Source organism: Otolemur garnettii, unplaced genomic scaffold (genome assembly GCF_000181295.1).
Source record: "Otolemur garnettii isolate 467f Iridium unplaced genomic scaffold, OtoGar3 scaffold00078, whole genome shotgun sequence".
In the NCBI taxonomy this organism is placed as follows: Eukaryota; Metazoa; Chordata; class Mammalia; order Primates; family Galagidae; genus Otolemur; species Otolemur garnettii.
In genome coordinates this window covers 1559281-1582066 of record NW_003852473.1, presented here as the reverse complement: position 1 = coordinate 1582066, position 22786 = coordinate 1559281, and the positions used below count along the sequence as shown (strand labels likewise).

Genomic DNA, 22786 nt, shown 5'->3' with positions numbered 1-22786 from the left:
TTGAGCTATAGGCGCCGAGCCTAGAACATGATTTTTAAAAATTGTTATTCATTGAAAGCATATAGGAATGACTGGATACCATTATATCTGAGGGTTTTGCCCCCAAGATTCTGTTTTGTCAGTGTTTGGATGGCCTAGTCAATACAAGTAGACCAGGCTGTGACAACACTGACAGTTGTTTACAACCTGGTGATATAAAAAAAATGAGAGCTGTGAATCTGTAATCCCAGGTATGTGGGAGGCTTCAGGTGGGAGGATATTTGCTTGTAACAAGGAGTTTTGAGAACAGCTTGTCTCTAAAAAAATAAATAAATAAAAAATTAGCTGGTTGTCATGTTGAAAGCCTATGATCCCAACTATTCAGGAGGCTGAGGTGGGAGGATCACCTGAGCCCAGGAGTTCCAGGCTGCAGTGAACAGTGATGATACCTGCTCTCCAGCCTCGCACAGAGTGAGAACTCATTTCTTAAAATTAAAAAAGAAAGAACAATAAATGCTTAAAGTCTGTGTTAGAATACCTCTATTAACTGTCATTAACTCAAATGACTATTTGAGTGCTGAATAAACAAACTTCCTTTTTAAAAAAACAAATATATGTAGACACAGGGCTGGTTGTGTAGACTAATTAATACCAGCACTTAGGGAGGCCAAGGTGGGGAGGATCACTTGAGATCAGGAGTTTAAGACCAGCCTAAGCAAACATAAGATCCCATCTTTACATATAGCTGGGCATGATGGCACACACCTTTAGCCAGTTACTTGGGAGGTGGAGGCAGAGGCAAGAGGATCACTTTAGTCCTGGAGCTTGAGCCTGCTGTGAGCTATGATGATGCCACTACACTCTAGCCTGGGAAAACAGAGTAAGACTTTGTCTCTAAAAGAAAAAAATTATATTCACACACACTATAAGACACAGGACCTTGCTGTCATCTGAGCATTGATGTGTTCTGCAACCTTCAAGTCCTGAGCTGAAGTGATCCCCTTGCATCAGCTTCCTGAGAAGCTGGGACTATGGTTGTGTGCCACCATGCTTGGCTAATTTTTAATGTATTTTTCTGTTGCCCAGGCTGATCTTGAACTTCTTTGCAGTGTTTTTTTTTTTTTTTTTTTTTTTTTTTTGGCCGGGGCTGGGTTTAAACCTGCCACCTCCAGTGTATGGGGCCAGTGACCTACCCCCTGAGCCACAGGCGCTGCCCTGATCTTGAACTTCTTGCCTCAAGTAGTCCTGGTACAGCTTCCTAAAGTTGTGAGATGAGAGGCCTGAGGCACCAGGCCCCGCCAGATAGACAGGAGTTCTGATTTATGTTATTTTGGTGTTTTTGCTTATGCTAGTCTTTTTCCACAGTTCGTCCATCTCCCAGCTTACTGTCTTTCCAAAAGTCCATTTACCAGGACTTTGAAGCCCGTCTTTGTCACCACTTCTCTTTATGGAGCTTTCTCTAATTTTAGCTAGATGTGATGTTTCTTTTCTTCCAATAATCACGACATTTATTTATAGTATTTATGATATAACTTTCTCTGTTTATTATTATGAGTTATGTAAGAGTTTTGCATTATTATTGATTAATTTATTCTAACTCTTATAAAACACTTGTGGTAGCTTATTGAGAACCTGGCTATAATATTTAGTAGTTTCTGAACATAGTGAGACTGATAAATATTTGTTAAATAGAATTTCAAAAAACTCTCAGCAGGAGTAGGAAAATCTTCAGTTTTGCCTTATATGTTAATTTTGTCATCTTTTAAAAGATTAGTGCTCATTGTGTTCATTGGGATCTTTATTAATAGATGTTAATCACTGCGGTCTGAGTGGTTCAAACTGAGAAGATTCTCTATTATAAATGTAGATATGAAATCTTTTAGATTTCTTCTTTTTTTTAAGAATATAGGGTTTAAAAATTAACATACTGTGGGGTTTTTGATGTTTTTCAGGAAAAACATTTTTTTCACAAGGTAAATGAGCGGCTTTCCAAGCCTAATATTTTCATTCTGAATAACCGTTGGGATGCCTCTGCATCAGAGCCTGAGTATGTGGAAGATGTAAGTTATTTTTTTCCTTAAGTTTTGAAATTTAGTGGTGCACATTGTTATTTGAGAAAATATACCCTGTAGAATAGAATACTGTAAACAGCTGTTCTCTTCCTTGGTCCAGAATATAGTCCGAGAACACTTGAGTGTGGTAAGGGGTGGAGGGCAAAGTATTAAGCTGCTTTGAGGGAATTTGTGTTAGAAAAGCGTCATGTCATCATTTCAGAGCCTGAAACATCTTTTTGATTGTTTTGTTTTAATTTTTATTGAAATATACAGAATAGAAAAGTACATAAACTGTAATAAGTGTCCAGCTTAGTAAATTTTACAGATTTATCACATTGGTCGTAACTGTGTCAGGATCCAGATCAAACACAGACCCCAGCGTCCCTGCCTCCACTGCCTTCTGTTATCTGTCCTGCTTCCCAAGGATAACTCATCTATTTAGCTTGACTTCTTACAACTTAGATTCATCTTTCCAGTTGTACAACTTTGTGTGGTGGAGTTCTGTCTGGTACATAAGGTTTTATATTCTATTATTTACCATCATGGGTTCTTTTACTTGTTTGTTTGAGACCGAGTCTCACTTTGTTGCCCTCTGTGGAGTGCTGTGGCATCATATCTCTCAGCAACCTCAAACTCTTGGGCTCAGGCAATCCTCTTGCTTCAGCCTCCCAAATAGCTGGGACTAGAGGCGCCTGCCACAAAACCCTGCTATTTTTGGAGATAGGTCATGCTCTTGCTTAGGCTGGTCTCAATTCCTGAGCTCAAGCAATCTACCCACCTCAGCCTCCCAGAATTTTAGGATTACAGGCGTGAGCCATGGCGCCTGGCCCTAACCATCCTTTTTTAATCATACTCTTTCATATTGGGGTCTCACATAATCATCAGAAAATTAGGAATATAACCTACAAATTGTTCTTCCTCAAATGGTTCAGTGTTCCTATTCAGCTTAATTCTTGTTAAGTCTTAATGTAGAATTTAATTATAATAGCTCTATGCTGAAAGCTAGTACTTAACCCTAGTTTCTAACCCCTAATTCTCACTTTTAATACCCAAATGCTAATCTTAAACCCAACCCTGCAGTTTGATTTGCTGGTTAATGCATTCTCTCCAACCTTAATTCCCATTGTTTTTTAAGAAGAAATAAAAATAGATTTATTGTAGCATTTATTTTCTGATTTCAGAGGTATTAATAGCTTCATTGTAGGCAACTTGGAAAATAAAAAAAAGCATAATAAGGAAGAAATAAAAATGCTGTCCATTTTTATGGGTGTTGCCTGCCTCCTACTACTGTTAATTTGTGTGTGTTTACAAACCCATTTTTTTTGTAGTATGATCGTATGTTTTCACTACAGAACTGAGACCCTTTTTCATGCCATTAAGTATCGATGTTTGTAATATTTTATAGTGGTCATATAGTAGTTGATGGTCTACCAAAATTTTAAATAAATATCCAAAAACAAGAATCACTAAGAAAAAGATTTCCTGTCATTACATATCAAGCTCCATTTATTTTAATGTCTTGTATTTGCTAAGTGTATGGAAACTATCGGTATGGTATCACTAGAAATGAAGTTTAGTACAGGCCACAGTTGTTGGTTATAATTATAATTGCTTAAGTTATTAGAATTCTAATAATTAATTAATACCCTTCTTTTGTCTGTAGGTACGCAGACAGCACATGGACAGATGCCTACATTTCTTGGTGGAGGAGCTCAAAGTTGTTGATTCTTTTGAAGCACGTAATCGTATCTTCTTCGTTTCAGCAAAGGAAGTTCTTAGTGCCAGAAAGCACAAAGCACAGGGGATGCCAGAAGGGGGTAAGTACTAATTATAGGGTTTCTTTTTAAATATTAAAATGGGTTATAATTTTAATATTATATGGGTTATAATTTTAATATTTTTATATTAAATGGGTTATAATTTAATATAACCATTAATGTTTATGTATTAAACATTAATATAATAATTTATATTTTTTAATATTAAACGGGTTATAATTTTAACAGTAATGTGCCAGAGGTCTTACCTTGTTGTATACTAGATTTTAAAATCTTTGCCTGTGTGTTACAGGTGGGGCACTTGCTGAAGGATTTCAAGCAAGATTACAGGAGTTTCAGAATTTTGAACAAATCTTTGAGGTAGGAATTTTGTCAATGTATTGGCCAATAACAAAACTCTTGCAGTGATTGGAGAGTGGTAGTAATCTTCTATTTTCATTATTTGTCTTTGCCAATAACCTTCGCTGTCATTCAGTGTAGTTACTGACAGCAAGTGAAACATGGAAAGTTTGAAGAAAGGGAGCGCCTGCAAAATGGGTGATCCGTAAGAACTGAGAACTAAAGAGTATGATTTCCTCCTGTTTTTTCTTTATGTATTTCTATGTAAATGAGAAACTTTTTCAGTATTGCTTATATTGTGCAGTGAATGATGTATTCAGTAGTTGGAGCAGGAGCAAAGATAATTGCTGTTGGAACAGGCAGTACTGCAGAGTGAGGATTATCCTTTTTTTTCATTCCATACTATTAAAAGAGATATTAGAATATGATTATGCCATTTAACAACTGTACTGCAACATGTTCATTTTCCACACTTTGTATAAACATTCTGAAGAAATAAATAAGTGCAGAAATAGTTAAGATACAGTTCTAGAAGTTTAGGAATCTGGTGGGAAAGGAGCCGAGTGTGTAAGTGGCTGATGTGTGTGCAGCACTGGGGAGAGTGCAGTTGCCTATGTCGCATCACAGGTGTTCTATTCAGGGACATTAACAGTCATGCTACGTTTGTGGAAAAGTTCTTTAGGTATTAACCTCCTAAACTCTTATTTAGCCCTGTATGCTCTAGTTCTGCTTAGATTATATATCAATTTCTTACTTGTGCATGAACACCAAGACTTTAGCATTGAAGAAACCTCCATCTGTAATTATTGTTCCTTATAAATAGTAACTGCTTTAATAGGAAGGACATGAATGTCGAGTATGCTTGACAGATATATGTGTGTGTATGTGTGTGTGTGTGTGTGTATGTATATATATGTATATACACAGTTATAAATATAACTTTAGTTCCAGGTTTCTGGGGATTTTTTTTTTTAGAAAGGGTCTCACTCTGTTGCCCAGGCTAGAATGTAACATTGCAATCATAGCTCATTGCAACCTCACACTCCTGAGTTAGGTGATCTTTTTGTACTTGGCAGAATTTTTAAAATAAAATTTTGTGGCTAAGCACAATGCTCACACTTGTAATCCCTGTACTTTGGAAGGCTGAGGTGGGATGATTGCTTGAGACCAGCCTGGGTTTCATAGCCTGGTGTGGTAGCATGCACCTGTAATCCCAGCTACTAGAAAAATAAAATGCTTACTGTCTCTCATTTTTAATTTGGTGAGAGATAAAGAGGCCATTAGACAGATGATGACAAAGTGGAAGAAAGAAAACCCACAACCAGTTATCTCGGTAAGATCTCTAATTCTTATGAGGCCCCCACGATATCAGTAGATGTCCTCTGAAGCCAAGCCATAGGATACATAGGGTTTGCTTACTCAGAGGTCATTGTTTGGTTCTTTTCTTTCCCATTTGCTTTGAGTGATGCTTTTCACTCTTATTTCATCCAGGGGGAAAATACTTATTATTCCTGTTCTATTTCCTTGTCTTTCCTTATTTATTAATCTTTTCTTCTTATATAGTTTTTGAGGATATAATTGATTTCTTCTACCAAATTATTTATTATTCTCTTATGCACTTACACCTCTTTCATTACTGGTTCAGGCATAACCTTTGATTTCCCAGAATATCTCCTTGAAGAGGTAGGAATGAGAAGAATAAAAGCTGTGTCTCAGAGCACATTGAGTCCCAAACCTGGCGAATGGTCATACTCCTGGGAGGTGCTCTAGAGAACCACAGGCTCCTGGCCTGTCCCAGAGACTTTGATCCAGTGGGGCTGGGGTTGGCCTAGGAATTAGTATATATTCTCAGCTCCCTAAGTGACTGCAATAATCAGACAGACTTAAGAACTATTCTTTTAAAATAGTTTTAGAGAAAACTAGATGTTCATTTTTTTATTGTGACAGTTCTTTTGGGATTCTAAAAATTACATACGAAAAAATACTGCTTTATCAGCAGTAGCTTTTACATAAAGAATGGAGCATGCTGGGTTTTAGTGTTTGAAAATTTTAAAAAATAACACAGAAATATCTAAAATGAAAATCACTTAAATTTATCTAAAGAAACAATCACCTGGGCAAAAAATACTATGTCTGGATCTTTTATAAAAGGGCATTGCATCTTTGGGTGACTGCATTGACAGCTTTTGTCAGCTTTTTTCCAAAGCTGAGATTTGATACTTCTTAAATCAGTTTTGGTGATTTATGATTTCCTAGGAATTGTTGCATGTCTGAGAATTTATAATTTAGTAGCATTAAAATTGTTTGTTTTAAAACTCATTTCCTATGTTTGCATGTATGCATACACACATATAAATATATGTATATTTGCCTTAATTGGATTTGCTAATAATTTGTCACCCAAAGACCCAGCCCTTGGTTAATTATCAGTAAGTACCATTTTGGGGTTTTATTCATTAAGTTCTGTGTTAATCTTTAACATAGTTTCCTTTAAAGTTGCATTGGTTTTTCCTTTTTGTTTGTTAAAAAAACATTTAGTGTTGTGAACACAGCTTTGGGCATAATCCCAGAGTTTTCAGTATGTACCTTGGTTTTCTTTTTTCTTCTATGGTTTTTGGTATTTTCTTACAGTTATGAGTTGTAAAAATTCAAATGTTTTGATTCTTTTTATCCAACTTTTCGTTTTTAATTTCTGAGTTTCTTTGCATTGTGGTCACCAGTGTGGCCTTTATACACATTTTATTTTCGAATTTACTTATTTTTCTTATTAGAGGATTTTTTGTGAAAAGAAAAACTTTGTATCCAATAGTTTTGTTTGTATAATAGGACAGAGAGGTATATAGTGACTGTTTTTTTTTTTTAAGTGTCAATGCATTTGTTCTAAAGGACGTTCCTGAAATGATTGGTGAAATTTGGATAGGAACTATGTGTTAGGTAACAGTATTGTCAAGAGGTAAATGTTCTGGATATAATTATGTGATTGTGTAGGAGGATGTTACCTTTCTTAGAAGACAAGTGTTGATGTGGTAAAGTCATGATGGCCATAATGACCTGTCACGTCAGTAAGCCAGGAAAGAAATGTGTGTATAAGAATGTATGCGTCCTCTCCTCATCTGTTTAGGGGTGTGTGTGGAGAGAGAACGAATGATGCTAAATGTTAACATTTGGTATGTTAAAGTGTTCTTTCACTTTGTTTTTGATTTAAAATATATCAGAATAGTAAGTTGGGAATGATGAATACCATGGTGCTGAGTGTTTGTAGGGTCTGTTACCAAGGGGATTTGACACCTTTGTAAGTCAGAGAACTACTACACCTTGTGTACGTTTTCTGTGGACATTCATTCTTAGCATGTTAGTTTACTAAGGGTGCTGAAAAAAGAAGGCTCTATTTAAATTAACATTCCCTTTGCTTTGAGAATGGACTATTCCTGTTCAGGATGCCTCTTGGTGTCCTGCAGGTAAGTGAGAATACCAGTTAGGGGTAATTTTAAATTAGAAAAAGATTTCCTGTTTTCCTTTCTCTATTTATTCATCACTGTGTGTTTTTGAATCAGAACGTACCTTGTGCTGCCTAATGACTTTTGAAGATCTTCTCTTTTCCGTCAAGTCTAGCTCTAACACTGTGCTGTTACCTGCAACTTTGGATCTTCATTGCTGATACCTAGATCTGCTTCATCGAGGAATATAGACTTTCTTTTAGCCTTTTCCTTTAAATATATTTTTATACTTTTATTATAATTTTTGTGGAAGTTAATTTGGCACATTTATGAGGCACAGTTATTTAAAATAAATCAAAGCATTGTTTTGGGCACTAAGAAATAAGTAGTTTCCAGTTCAGATGTTTACTACTGTGTAATTATTAATGGTTTTAAAGAAGAAAGCATCTAGGAATGCTTCCTATCTGCATGAAGTACACAAATAGTTTTAGAGACAGGAGAGCTAAGCTTAGGTCAGAGAGCAGTGCACAGGCTACACTAGGGACCTCAGGATGACGCATGTAGCATGGAGCATGATGCGAATACCTCTCAAAGCTTGGAAACTGGTTTGACAAAGAAAGGACAATAATGGAATTCAAGAACCAATTACCACAGTTTGTGCTAGCTAATACATAAAGAGGTTCAAGAAAATGAATTCAAAGAATTATCAGAGAATTAGTATATCTCTAACTTTAAAAAAATATATCATAGAAAGTAAACAATATCTCCTGTAAATATATATGTTGTATTTACTACGTTGCTATGACACAGGCTAGCATTTCTATGATTGTGCAAAGACCATATAGCATTTTTCTGTATACACTAGTTGATTGCTAATGTTGTCAGTGCAGAATGTGACTTTCTATGAAGTAAAAATGAAATGAGGCCAAGTTTATCAATAACATAACAATTTTGTAAACTTTCATTGATGAATCACTATCTATATCTCTCTCTTGGATAACAAGGAGTTTTGCATGTATTGAAAATTGAAACAAGTTTCATAGGATAAGGGTATCCATCTATGTATGTGATGCATTCTGAGGTATTCTATTTTATTTAAATAAAGACTAGTTATGAAACACTAATTGCCTTGCACAACTATGGATGAGTGTGAGCTGCAGTGAGCTAGAAGGTGAAACAAATTAGGGGATCATTCAGGCCTGTGAACATTGCTCATGTTCTAATGATAATAATGAGGTTATCTTTAAAGTAGCTGCAAATATTTTTTCATAAACAATTTACACATTACTTGGATTGTTGTTAAACACTATTTTTCAAATATTTCACATTTCAATCTATGAAAATTCATTTTAATAACCTTATGAAAATCACCATGTCATTCAACTAATTTTTAAAAATAAAGTAGAATTCTAATTTACAACTTAATTTAAGAGCTTTATTAGATTATCTTTTGCAAGTATGAGAAAATCAAGATAGACTATAATTTAGGTTAAAGATGATCTAGATAAAATTAGTAATTCTAATGAGGGAAGCTCTTTAACTGTGAAATATAGTGCCTTGTTTATTTCTTTTCTTTTTTTAATGTCATATTCAAACCATTGCACATTACTGCGTGACAACACAAAGATATGAACTTGCTGTGAAAGCTCTTTTTTACTTTTGAATCTTTGTAATTTTTTTAACATTTGTGATTTTAAGTTATGTTTATCATGTGTTTATTTTCTATCCTTATTTTATTTTGATTAAAGTTAAAAACAGCAAGTTTTTGTGTTTAAATTCCTGAAAATATTGGCATGGAATTACAGTAATGTGTTATGGCTTGGGCCCCTCGCAGGAGTGTATCTCGCAGTCAGCAGTGAAAACTAAGTTTGAGCAGCACACTATCAGAGCTAAACAGATACTAGATACTGTGAAAAACATAATGGACTCAGTGAACGTGGCAGCAGCAGAGAAAAGGTATGAGTTTATTTTATTGCAACATAATATTGTTTTTTTGTTAAGACTAAGGTTTTAAATTGTACTGCAAATATTTTTCACATTAAGCCTGTAGGGAGGCACTGGTGGCTCAGTGAGTAGGGCACCGGCTCCATATACCGAGGGTTGGCAGGTTCGAACCTGGCCCCAGCCAAACTGCAACAAAAAAAAACAGCCAGGTATTGTGGCGGGTGCCTGTAGTCCCAGCTACTCGGGAGGCTGAGGCAAGAGAATCACCTAAGCCGGCTCGTCGCCTGTAGCTCAAGTGGCTAAGGCGCCAGCCACATACACCTAAGGTGGCGGGTTCAAATCCAGCCTGGCCCGCCAAAACAACAATGATGGCTGCAACCAAAAAAAAAAAAAAATAGCCAGGCTCTGTGGCGGGCGCCTGTGGTCCCAGCTACCTGGGAGGCTGAGGCAGGAGACTCGCTTGAGCCCAGGAGTTGGAGGTTGCTCTGAGCTGTGATGCCACGGCACTCTACCCAGGGGGAGAGCTTGAGGCTCTGTCTCAAAAAAAAAAAAAAGAGCATCGCCTAAGCCCAAGAGCTGGAGGTTGCTGTGAGCTGTGACACCACAGCACTCTACCAAGGGTGACAAAGTGAGACTCTGTCTCTAAAATTAAAAAAAATAATAATAAGCCTGTAAGTTTAACTGATGCTTAGTTACATATTTTTAAGCGAATATTTGAAAGTATAAAGATTCTGTAACCTTGAACACATCATTAATTCCCTAGATCTCAGTATTCCTGTTTAAGGACTGTGGTTTTTTAAATGTTCAGTTGGCTTTAAAATATCTTTAAAGCAGTGCAAGAACCATTTCTTCAATAATTTTTTTAAAGAAGTACAAAAGTAGGTCGTCCTCTTTTGCATTCAACCTACAACTCATTCTCTTATATACTCCTACACTGATACCTTGAAATCACTGTTTTATACTAGTTGTGGGATTTTGTTTATCAGTTGGTGAACAAACAAGGTGATACTTAGCGTCTGCCAACCAGAAACCATGAGCAGCCCCGTGTGTCCTCCTGCCCTTCACTGCTTCATTCCTTACAGAGGCAGCAGTGAGGACAGGACAGTACCAACAGTACTGAAAAGAAGGAAAATAATGTGTGGTATGCTTGAAACAAAAATCAGAATGTTAATAGATGTGAAAATGTAATGATGTTCTGCCTCAATTAGACCTTTAGTGGACTTAAACCAGTTGAAGGAAACATAAAACCTGAAAGATTAAATCCAAGATAATATAAAGTTAGAATTTGAAATGTATTTGCTCTTGCTGGGAACAAAGCCCCTCTCATATCCCATCTAAGTCTGTTGCTTGTTTTTGGTACTTTTTCAGCAATGGTCAAAAGCAGATTACTGTCGGCGTCAAAAACACCAGGGTGAGAACCCTGAGTCGACCTTGGTCCCTGAGCAGAGCCTCTGTACAATGAATCTTGGGTTGCTGTGGAATTGCCTTCCAGCTCTATTGCTTTATTGTAATACCCAGAATTTGATTTTATTGTTTGACCTTATTAATGATCAATTTTTAAAAAATAGGACATTGAACTGAAAATGGCATAAACATGATGTGATTTGAAGATTATTAGTATAATAATAATGTCTAGGGAAGTTTTTATCTAAAGACTTATTAAAAGGATCTCTAGTCTTCAGTTTTCTATATCATTCTGGGATCAAATAATTTTCAGTGAAGAGCCAGGTAGTCAATATTCTAGATTTTGTGAGCCATACCATCTCTCTTGCAGCTACTCATTTTTCTAGTTTTATAGCAAAAGTAGTTGTAGATATGGTGGGCACCTGTAGTCCCAGCTACATAGGAGGCTGAGGCAAGAGAATAGCTTAAGCCCAATAGTTTGAAGTTGTTGTGAGCTGTGATGCCAGGGCACTCTTGACATAGTGAGACTGTCTCAAAAAAAAAAAAAAAAATAGGTAGCCATAGATACTTTTTAGAGAGTGTTTCAAGAACGGCTGTGTTTCAAGAAGGCTTTAACAAAAGCTGGCAACTGCTGGATTTGATTCATAGGGTATCATTTGCTAATTCCTATTTATTACTAAAGTCGGTGTTGAGTTCTGTTTTAACTATTCATATCTATGAGATATTTGGAGACTTACAATCCTTATAAATTCTCCATGGGATTCAGGTATAAGATGGGCAGAGAGACAAAAGAAGTTTATATCAAATCATCTTTGTAAAGTATTTCATAAATTATCATTTGAATCTTTTTGGATGTCAGAGTACCATATTTCTTTTTTCTTGTGTCATGCTAATTGATGGCTCCATACATGAATGAAAGCCCTTTCTTAGTTGTTTTGAGACTTTAATATGCCCTGAGTATTGATTACACTTTATACTATAATAGAGTTTATTCAATGGAAGAGAGGGAAGACCAAATAGATAGACTGGACTTTATTCGCAACCAGATGAACCTTTTAACATTGGATGTTAAGAAAAAAATCAAGGAGGTTACCGAGGAGGTGGCAAACAAGGTGGGTAATGATAAGTTTATGATATAAATATGTGCAAATGAAACTTATCTTTGATAATGCTAAAAATGTTACTCCTGTTTCCATAAAAAGTTGTTTCTAGTTTTTTTCAGTTTGACTTTTTGAATAGTTGATAATCTTGTTTAATTGTTTTAACTCTGACTTTTAATATTTTCAGGTTTCATGTGCAATGACAGATGAAATTTGTCGGCTGTCTGTTTTGGTTGATGAATTTTGTTCTGAGTTTCATCCTACTCCAAGTGTACTGAAAGTATATAAAAGTGTAAGTTAAAGTATAGTTAAACATTATTCAGAGACGTTTTTCACCTTGGACTATTTAGTGCAGGGGTCCTCAAACTTTTTAAACAAGGGGCCAGTTCACTGTCCCTCAGACCGTTGGAAGGCCAGGCTGCAGGCCTCAGGACGAGTCGGCTGCTAAGCAGGACAGGCAGCGGTAGCAAAAACACCCAGCGGGCCGGATAAATGTCCTCAGCAGGCTGCATGTGGCTCATAGGCCATAGTTTGAGGACACCTCATTTAGTGGTTTGTCCATTTCAGTGTCTTCAGAGCAGCCAGTACAGAATTAAGCTGTTACATCTCTTGTGCATTTTTTTTTTTGAGACAGAGTATCACTGTGTCATCCTTGGTAGAGTACCCTATTGTCACAGCTCACAGCAACCTCAAACTTAGGCTTAAGCGATTCTCTTGCCTCACCCTCCCAAGCAGCTAAGACTACAGGCACCTGCCGCAACTCCCGGTTATTTTTTGTAGCAGTTGTCATTGTTGTTTTAGATGGCTGAAGCCAGGTTCCAACCCGCCAGCCAATGTGTACGTAGCTGGCCCGGTAACCACTGTGGTATGGGTGCCGAGCCCTCTTGGGCACTTCTGTAATAAATGTAAGCTCTCATGTATATAAAAGCACACAGAGCATTTATACTGTTAGAATGAAATTAAGATCATTTTAGCATTTACTACATTTTTAAAGTCTACATATTCTGGAGAAAAAATAATGTGGACATTTACTGTTTTTAATAGGAGTTAAATAAGCACATAGAAGATGGTATGGGAAGAAATTTGGCTGATCGGTGTACAAGTGAAGTCAATGCCTCAATGCTTCAATCCCAGCAAGAAATTATTGGTAATATTTATGTGTGCAAAGTTTGGGGTAGTTTTGTTTTTGGTTTTTTTTGCGACAAAGTCTCACTTTATTGTCCTCAGTACAGTGCCATGGCATCATAGCTCATGGCAACCTCAAACTCTTGGGCTCAAGCGATTCTCTTGCCTTAGCCTCCTGAACAGCTGGGACTACAGGTCCCACAGCGCCTTGTCTGTTTTTAGAGATGGGGTCTCGCTCGGCTCATGCTGGTCTCAAACCCTTGAGCTAAGGCAGTCCACCTGCCTTTGCCTCCCACGTGCTAGGATTACAGGCTTGAGCCACTGTGCCTGGCCTTGTGTAGTTCTTTTTTTCTTTCCTTTGTTGGTAAAGTGTTTATTTTCTTTAGGGTGTTTCATAGAAAGCAAAATATTTAACCCCTTTTCTTAAAATAAATGTAATTTTTTTCTTTCTAGAAAACTTAAAGCCATTACTTCCAGCTGGTATACAGAACAAACTGCATACAATTATCCCTTGCAAGAAATTTGATCTCAGTTATGACCTAAATTGCCACAAGTTATGTTCAGATTTTCAAGAGGATATTGTATTTCGTTTTTCCCTGGGCTGGTCCTCCCTTGTGCATCGATTCTTGGGTGCTAAAAATGCTCAGCGGGTGCTCCTAGGATTATCAGAACCTATCCTTCAGGTAGGTATTTTTGAATCTCCCAGTTGAGACTCTTTCTTTCTTACTTTGTTTATATGGTTTTCTCTGATAACACTAGCTTTACCAAACTTTCATGTTTGTAAGCTAACATTTATCGCATATGGCCATTTCTGAGTTAAATATACTTGTTGACCATCACTAATCTGAAATTGGAAATGCTCCAAAATCTGAAAATTTTTGAGCTGAACCATGACACCACAAATGAAAAATTCTACACCTGATGTCATGACAGGTGAAAACATGGGCACACAATACACAGTTTATCTGGAGTCCCAGTGGAAAAATGACTCAGCCCTCTTTAGCTGTGGCGTATTTTTCCAAAACCCCCAAAATTACCCCACATAAACTGCCCACAGAGGTTAGTAAAATGGCCAGTGTGCAGGCTGGATACCCTGCCAACCCCTGCAAGTTTACTCACTGTAGCAGATATTAATAAATTCAGAGTCAGGAATGATGGTGATGCCAGACAACCAAAGATCGTCCACATGAGTGACTAAGGTAGGAATGCCTGTGCTTTCTGATGGACCTGTGTACATAAACAGTGTCTCATGCACAAAAGCATTTAAATATCGTATAAAGTTACCTTTAGGCTATGCATGTAAGGCATATATGAAACAAATGAATTTTATATTTAGACTTGGGTTACATTCTGACACGGTTTTGGTTGGAAGCATTTCGGTAAGAAATACCCTGTACTGGACAGGATGAGTATGTAAAAGAGAGAAAATTTATGCTATTAGAATGAGATTAAGATCCTTCCCATTCCAAAGTTTTCATCCAGTATTGTTATATGAGGTTTTACATTCATATTTGAAACTTATTTATCTTAAAAATTTTGCAGCATGCTATTGGCATGAAAATAGAGACATAGATTTCTGGAACAGAACAGAAAACCTACAGATGAAATAAACCAGCCTCATATTGCCCTCTAATCTTTGATAAGCAAACAGAAGCCTTCACTGGGGAAAAGAATCTCTAATGAATGAATGATGCTGGGAGAGCTGGCTAGCCACAGCCACAGAGAACCAAACTAGACCCACACCTCTCACTGCTTACCAGCTTAACTCGGGATGGATAAAAGATCTAAGTTTAAGACACAAAACTATAAAAACTCTAGAAGGTAGTGTGGGAAAAACTATCTTAAAAGTTTTGGTTTTAGACATCAAATAAATTGGAATAAATTTAGCCATTTTGAAAGAAAACCTTTTTAAAATTTGTCAATTCAATAATTTTCCTGAAGATTCATCCAGAATCTATAATCCAGACTTTGAATATCTGTTACCCCTAGAAGAATCCCTCATCTGCCCTTTTGCAGTCAGTCATCATTCCCGCCTCCTGCCCTGTAGCTCCCTGCCTTCTATTCATGTGGATTCGCCCTTTCTGGACATTTCTTACAAATGGAATCATAAAGAATATGGCTTTATGTGACTGGCTTCTTTCACTAAGTGTAATGTTTTCAAGGTTATTCTAGCATGCATTACTATGTCATTCCTTTACTGGCTGGGTAATAATTTCATTACAGATAGAAGACATTTTATTTATCCATCCATCAGTTGAGGGTAGTTTGTACTTCTGGCTTTCACGAATTCTGCTATGAACTTCAATGTACATGTTTTTATGGGGACATATGTTTCCACTTCTGAGTGCATAGCTAGAAGTGAAGTTGCTTTGCCATGTGGTGACTTTTGCCAGACTGTCTTCCAGTGTGGTTCTACCATGCGACATTCCCTCCAGCGATGTATGAAGGTCCTGGTTTCTAGAAATAGTCACTGATATTTGTTATTTTTATTCTAGTGGATGTGAAGTCGTAGTTCATTGTGGTTTTGATTTGCATTTCCCTAATGACCAACAATTTTGAATATCTTTTCATATGCTTATTAATCATTTGTGTACCTTCATTTGTCACTGTTTCTTTAAATTTTTTATTAATTTTTTAATTGAGTTATTTGATTTATGTTGAACTGTAAGAATTCTTTGTGTATTCTGCATACAGTTCCTTTATTAGATGTACGTAGTGTATGATTTCTAAATATATATATGTGTATATATATATATACACACACACATATATATATATATATATTTTAGAGACAGAATCTTACTTTGTTGCCCTCGGTAGAATTCCGTGGCATCACAGCTCACACCAACATCCAGCTCTTGGGCTTAGGTGATTCTCTTGCCTCAGCCTCCTGAGTAGCTGGGGCTACAGGTGCCCACCACAACACCTGGCTATTTTTTGTTGCCGTTTGCCCAGGGCCAGGTTCAAACCTGCCACCCTTGGTATATGGGGCCGGTGCCCTACTCACTGAGCCACAGGTGCTGCCTCTAAATATCTTTTTTATAAAAAGAGTCTGTGGCTGTCTTTTAATTTTCTTATGCTGTATTTTCAAGTTATTTTTGTTTTGAACTGGATTTTGTTGTTGATGTTGCATTTAAGGATTTTGATTTTGATGTGAAGTTTTTAAAAAAAAATATAGTTTAACCAAACATAGTGGTACTTGCCTTATAATCCCAGCCACTTGGCAAGTTGAAGTGGAATGAATGATCCCTTGACCCTGGGAGTCCAGCCTGGACAACATAGCAAGACCCAGTCTCTAAAAGTAAAAACATAAGCTACAATTTTAATTCACTTCCTCTTGAGAGTTGAGAGCCTATGGTTACATGTAGGTATTACCATATATTGTGAAAATGTATTATTGTTCATGATATCATTGGTCCATGTCATAGAAAATAATTTTCAAACCATTTTTCTACATATAATAATGAATACTCATTATTTGAATTCATTTTTTTCATAAATATGCTACTGTAATTTTAAAAGAAACCCAAAAGATTTTATGAAGGTAACTATTTTACTTAATTAAGTGCAATAATCTTTTCTCCCAAATTTAATCAGCTCCCTAGGTCTTTAGCTTCCACTCCCACTGCTCCTACCAATCCAGCAACACCAGACAACGCATCCCAGGAGGAAATCATGGTCACCTTGATAACAGGATTAGCTTCTCTGACCTCCAGAACTTCTATGGGCATCATTGTTGTTGGAGGAGTGGTAAGAACATTGCTTTTACCATAATGAGAACAGAAATTTTTGTAAAGCTGCCTGCTAGATAACAAAAAGAAAGTTATATAGTATTTCTATTTACATGATCTGTGAATGATACAAAATTTTCTAAGTTAAAAGTAGTAAATTAAGAAGAGTTTCAGAAGTGTAATCTTAAATTTTTTGAAACTAGGAAAGAAACATCACTAACTAGCTAATCCTAAAAATAGTACTTTTAACCATTTTCAAATTATAGCATACAATATTTGTATGTTGGAATAAGCAGGAATGCCCTGGTTCTCTTTATACCCTTTTGAATGTCAATGGGGATCTGTCTTAAGTATTAAAGATTATTTTTAGTAGTAGTTCTTTTTTTTTTACAGTTTTTTGGCTTGGTCTGGGTTTGAACTCGCCACCTCCAACATATGGAGCCGGTGCCCTACTCCTTTGAGCCACAGGCACCGCCCCATAGTTCTTAATTTTTTAAGTAAAATTTATATCATTAATAGCATAGATATACTTGTTTTGGCTTTCGAAATGCCTGACAAAAAAAATACCAACACTGTTTTTGTGAGATACAGTGAATCAGTTTAACTTATCTGGCAGGTTGTAAAAACCCTTGCCTGATATTTATGTGCTGATCTCTTTTCAGCCTGATTAATTTCCAGTAACTTCAGGTTTTCTCATGAAGAAGGACTATAGATTTTTAGACAGTGGATCTGACTTAAAGATTAGGTAGCTAAAATACCATTTAATATACTCTCCTGGGGGGTATTTTTGCTTCTCAGAGTAAACTGTGACTTTATATTACAGATCTGGAAAACTGTAGGCTGGAAACTCATCTCTGTTTCATTAAGCATGTATGGAGCTTTGTACCTTTATGAACGGCTGACCTGGACCACCCGTGCCAAGGAGAGAGCCTTCAAGCAGCAGTTTGTGAACTACGCAACTGAAAAACTACAGATGATCGTCAGCTTCACCAGCGCAAACTGTAGCCACCAAGTGCAACAGTAAGTTGAAAGGTGCAGCTTTTCTTTTAAAAAGAAACTAAAAACTTTATTGAAAAAAAAAAAGGATGTAGCTCGAAGGATTGCCACAAACATGAATACAATTTTTGATTACCGCCAAAGTGAAAAAAAAAGAACAACAGTAAGACTCACTAATGAGTTCTCTGCTTCCTAATAACTGCTCTCCCCAATCTAAAAAAAGCTAAATTAAGTTAATAAACAAGTTCCTCAAATCTCTAGTCTCCCTGTTTCCATTCTCTGCATCTGTAACTGTTAGTTGAGGCTTTATTATCGTCTGAAACAGTTTAACCTCTCTGCACTTCCTATCCCCTGAGCCAGACCATTCTATACACCAGTCACTGCAAAGTTATTTGTCCTAGAGCTAAGTGTTGGTGGCATTACTCCCAGAATTCCTAATAATCCAAACCCCAGTATCTATCTACACATACAGACAAGACTGGGTCCTGGTGTTAGGTGATAGATTAGATTTGAACATTTGAAAATTGGTAGGTAGGAATTCTTAAGAACGCTAGAGGACTTTCCAAAAATCATTCTTCAGCACACCTATTCTAAATTTATGTTCTCATCCTTAAGATATTTATGGTTTCTTTTAAGAAAACAGAACAAATTCTTAGCATTTAACAAGTGAGCTTAGTGGTGGGCTGACTCTTGATTTTATGGTGAATGTAATTTACTTTTATTTTCACAGTAAAAAATTATAGTCAGGTTTAAAGGTATTCTTTTGTAGATCTCATGAGAATTTTTTTATAATAAATACCCAGTCCACCCAGTTTCTGCTTTTATGCATCTTAAATATTTGTTTCATTGATGTAAAAATACATAGAACTCAAGTCAAGAAACAATATTCTATGTTTGGATGGTATGGAAAGCAGAATTAAAAAGTTCCCTGAACTCAAGCGCTTCAGGTTAGTGAAAGAAAATAACATGTATTTAATTTTAATTCAAAGTAAAAGTGATAAGAAATATAAGAGGAAGATAAATGTTTTCATAATATGAGGCTCTATAAGTTTCTTAAATCATGAAGGATAATGGATCAACAAAAGGAGGACTGATGTGGTACAGGAAATTTGAACACATAGAATGGGAAGATGAGAGAGATAATTCAGACCAACAGCAAGGAGGGAAGGGGAAAAGGAATGTGTTCAAAACACAAATAGAAAGTTTCAGTGTGGCAGGTGTGTGTAAGGCGTGTATACTCGATTATACATCTCCCATCAGGACCCAGTCTTGTCTGTATGTGTAGTTACTGGGGTTTGGATCATTAGGAATCCTGGGAGTAATGCCACCAACACTTAGCTCTAGGACAGATAACTTTGCAGTGATTGGTGTATAGAATGGTTTGACTCAGGAGACAGAAGTGTAGGGAGGTTAAACTGTTTCGGATAATAAAGCCTGAACTAACAGTTACAGTTGGAGAGAATGGAAACAGGGAGACTAGAGATTTGAGGAACTTGTTAATAACTTAATTTAGCTTTTTGTTCTTTTGATCATCAAACATTTATAAATTGCCTCCCAAGCAACCACCACCATGCTAGGGGTTATGGGAAATAAAAGTTAAAGATAACTTGATCTCTTTCTCAGAGTACTTTGCAATTCTAAGTGAGGCACCCTCAAGGTACACACTATTCAGTAAAAGTATATTCACTAAATATTGAATGTTTAACAAAATAAACATTGAAAAAGAATGAAACGTGCTTGATTTGTTTATTATAGAGCAGAGAAAGGGGACCGGGGAAAGGTTAGCATATACAAGGGAACATTTGCAGAGAAAATAAAGTCAGTCAGTTCTGGAGGTACACCTACACCAGATGTGTTCCCACTTGTTCCCACAACATTGTACAAGCATAATGTTTGCCAAAGTAATGTGCTAACTAAAGTAATTTCACCAGCATCACAAAGGGTCATGACACTTTTTTTTGACCGTTCTTGACAATATGCTTTATTGGTCAGGGGACAAGCATAAGGTTTATTGTGTTTTTGAAGAAATATACCTGTTTTCTGTCTTTTTGTAACAGAAGATTCATATTCACAGTCACATAGCAGAGATAATATTCCCTCTTAAGGACAGATGAACTTAAGCCTACAGAAAGCAGTAACTCAATGTAAAAAAAAAAATTAGGCCTATAAGTCCCAGACTTTTTCTCATACCATTATCAGTGTTGTTTGATTCCTTATAATTTAGATATTATTAAAACCTGCATTTTCCTTTTGATACATGTGTAAGCTTTTATTCATTTTAGAAGACATTTATGACTGCTAAACATTTTTTTTTTTAACTTTAAGAGAAATGGCTACCACTTTTGCTCGCCTGTGCCAACAAGTTGATATTACTCAAAAACACCTGGAAGAAGAAATTGCTAGATTATCCAAAGAAATAGATCAGCTGGAGAAAATACAAAACAATTCGAAACTTTTAAGGTATTAAACCTTTGTTCTCAATAATAGTAACATTTACTGGTCTCATTACCAAAATATATTTATGTAAAATTAATAGTGAATTTGTGTTAAAATTTATAGTTTTCCATGTTTTTTAAATCAGAATTTTCCATATTTCATTCCTTATGTTTTACAGTTTAATGAAAGCTAGTTTCAGTAAGACAACATATCTGAATTAAAACCAGTCGAAATTTATTTGTGATTAGGCTATATTAGTCCCCTTTCAGAACAGAAGTTCTATAATTAAAAGTGAAGTTTTAGTCCTATATGTGTAAGAACCATTAACTTTCATTTTCACTGGGGAACTATTGATTGGGCAAAATTAAATTTGAAACAACTGTGATTAAGACTTCCTGGAGGCTCGGCGCCTGTGGCTCAAGTGGCTAAGGCGCCAGCTACATACACCTAAGGTGGTGGGTTCAAATCCCCAGCCCGGGTCCGCCAAACAACAATAATGGCTGCAACCAAAAAATAGCTGGGCGTTGTGGCGGGCGCCTGTGGTCCCAGCTACTTGGGAGGCTGAGGCAGGAGACTCGCTTGAGCCCAGGAGTTGGAGATTGCTGTGAGCAGTGAAGCCATGGCACTCTACCCAGGGGGACAGCTTGAGGCTCTGTCTCAAAAAAAAAAAAAAAAAAAAAGACTTCCTGGAAATTTTGGATTTTGGATTTTATGTGATTTATTCTGGATTCCATAGGAACTAATAAAATTTGCTTTTGCTGGCTCAGCGCCTGTGGCTCAAGCGGCTAAGGTGCCAGCCACATACACCTAAGGTGGTGGGTTCGAATCCCCAGCCCGGGCCCGCCAAACAACGATGGCTGCAACCAAAAAAAAAAATGGCCAGGTGTTGTGGCGGGCACCTATAGTCCCGGCTACTTGGGAGGCTGAGGCAGGAGACTCGCTTGAGCCCAGGAGTTGGAGGTTGCTGTGAGCGTGATGCCATGGCACTCTACCCAGGGGGATAGCTTGAGGCTCTGTCTCAAAAAAAAAAAAAATTTGCTTTTGCTGAGAAGACTGGAAGTGTCACCACCAGTTCTTCAGGTGACAGTTCTTTTCAGCTTTTGTACTCATTAGCTGCTCTCCAGCAGGTCTGAGAGAACCTGACTTAACTCTGCTGCCACTCTGGGTAGGGTGCCGTGGTATCATAGCTCACCACAGCCTCAAACTCTTGGGGTCAAGCGGTTTTCCTGCCACAGCCTCCCAAGTAGCTGGGTCTACGGATGCCTGCCACAGTGCCTGGCTAGCTTTTTCTTTTTTTCTATTGTTCGAAGAGACAGGGTCTCACTCTGGCCCAGGCTGTTCTTAAATTCCTGAACTCAGGCACTCCATCTGCCTCTGCCTTCCAGAGTGCTAGGATTACAGGTGTGAGACACTGTGCCTGGCCTAGAAGAAATATTTTTAGTATATCATGGCCCTTTGAGACCTGCCTGTTTCTTTGTATATGTATAAACTTTGTACTTATGCTTTACTTAAAGAGAATTTTTAAGGATAGTCGTGTTTGTGTGTAACTTGGGATATAAGTCCCATGTAAGAGGATCTGCCCTCACTGTCTGTTAACAGGGTATGCATAAAGTTCAGGAGCAATTTTAAATTGTACATGAACTTTATGTCCACCCTGTATTTTTCATTCTTTATAGAATGTTTTGTTTATTTGTTTATTTATACCTTTTGTTAAGTCCTAGACTTTGGGGTTTATGTTTCCTACAAAGTTGCAGTAGCACATGTAATGAATATTCTGAGAAGTGTTTGGTAATGGTTTCATCTGAGTTCAGACAGGAATAGCAGCAGCCGACTAGTGAGTGTGTGTTAGGATTGGATGGAATATATTTTTCTCCTTGATCTGTGTGATAATTAGATTGCTGTTTATTCTTTTTTTAAATTAGAAATAAAGCTGTTCAACTTGAAAATGAGCTGGAGAATTTTACTAAGCAGTTTCTGCATTCAAGCAATGAAGAAGAATCTTAATAGAGATTATTTGATGACCATCATAGGAAGAAATGGAACTTGGAAAATTGTGACAATTGTTATTTTTATGAAATAACTTTAAATATGAATTACACTAGCAGTATCTAAATATTGAATCCCTGTGTAGGTTCTGGTATGGAACTTTCTCAGGGTGTTTGCATTTCTGAAGAGTGTCATATGTCCTTAGTTTTAATTTTGTAAAGAAAAGGCTAAATCGTTTGATGTGTTAAAATAATGAATTAGTTAAAAGCAGCAGCTCCAACTATGTGACCCCTGAGGGGTGGGGCCTTGAGCTCTTAATTAGGGCTTTGTTTTTGATTCTGAAAAACTCTGCTTCCTGGCATCCAGGAGTTAGAGATTGATCCTTTCATCTAATTTCTCAATAGTTTTTGATGCTTTCTCTAATGGGAATAGTCACTTATTTTTTAATTTTGTAAACTGCATTGCTTGAACCACCAA

At 36.8% G+C, this 22786-nt stretch overlaps 1 protein-coding gene across 2 annotated transcripts in view; it reads left to right on the top strand.

The window, feature by feature from the left end:
• Positions 1–22786, top strand: part of MFN1 (mitofusin 1) — a 41541-nt gene extending 18755 nt beyond the window's left edge. For both annotated transcript variants that reach the window (XM_023515759.1, XM_012807918.2), the window contains exons 7-18: positions 1932–2039; positions 3697–3850; positions 4104–4171; positions 9422–9543; positions 11921–12047; positions 12223–12327; positions 13080–13182; positions 13614–13843; positions 16758–16910; positions 17715–17911; positions 20213–20347; positions 22246–22786. In XM_023515759.1, coding sequence (XP_023371527.1) covers positions 1932–2039; positions 3697–3850; positions 4104–4171; positions 9422–9543; positions 11921–12047; positions 12223–12327; positions 13080–13182; positions 13614–13843; positions 16758–16910; positions 17715–17911; positions 20213–20347; positions 22246–22327 — 1584 coding nt within the window. In that variant the 3' untranslated portion in view covers positions 22328–22786. The remainder of the gene's footprint in view (positions 1–1931; positions 2040–3696; positions 3851–4103; positions 4172–9421; positions 9544–11920; positions 12048–12222; positions 12328–13079; positions 13183–13613; positions 13844–16757; positions 16911–17714; positions 17912–20212; positions 20348–22245) is intronic.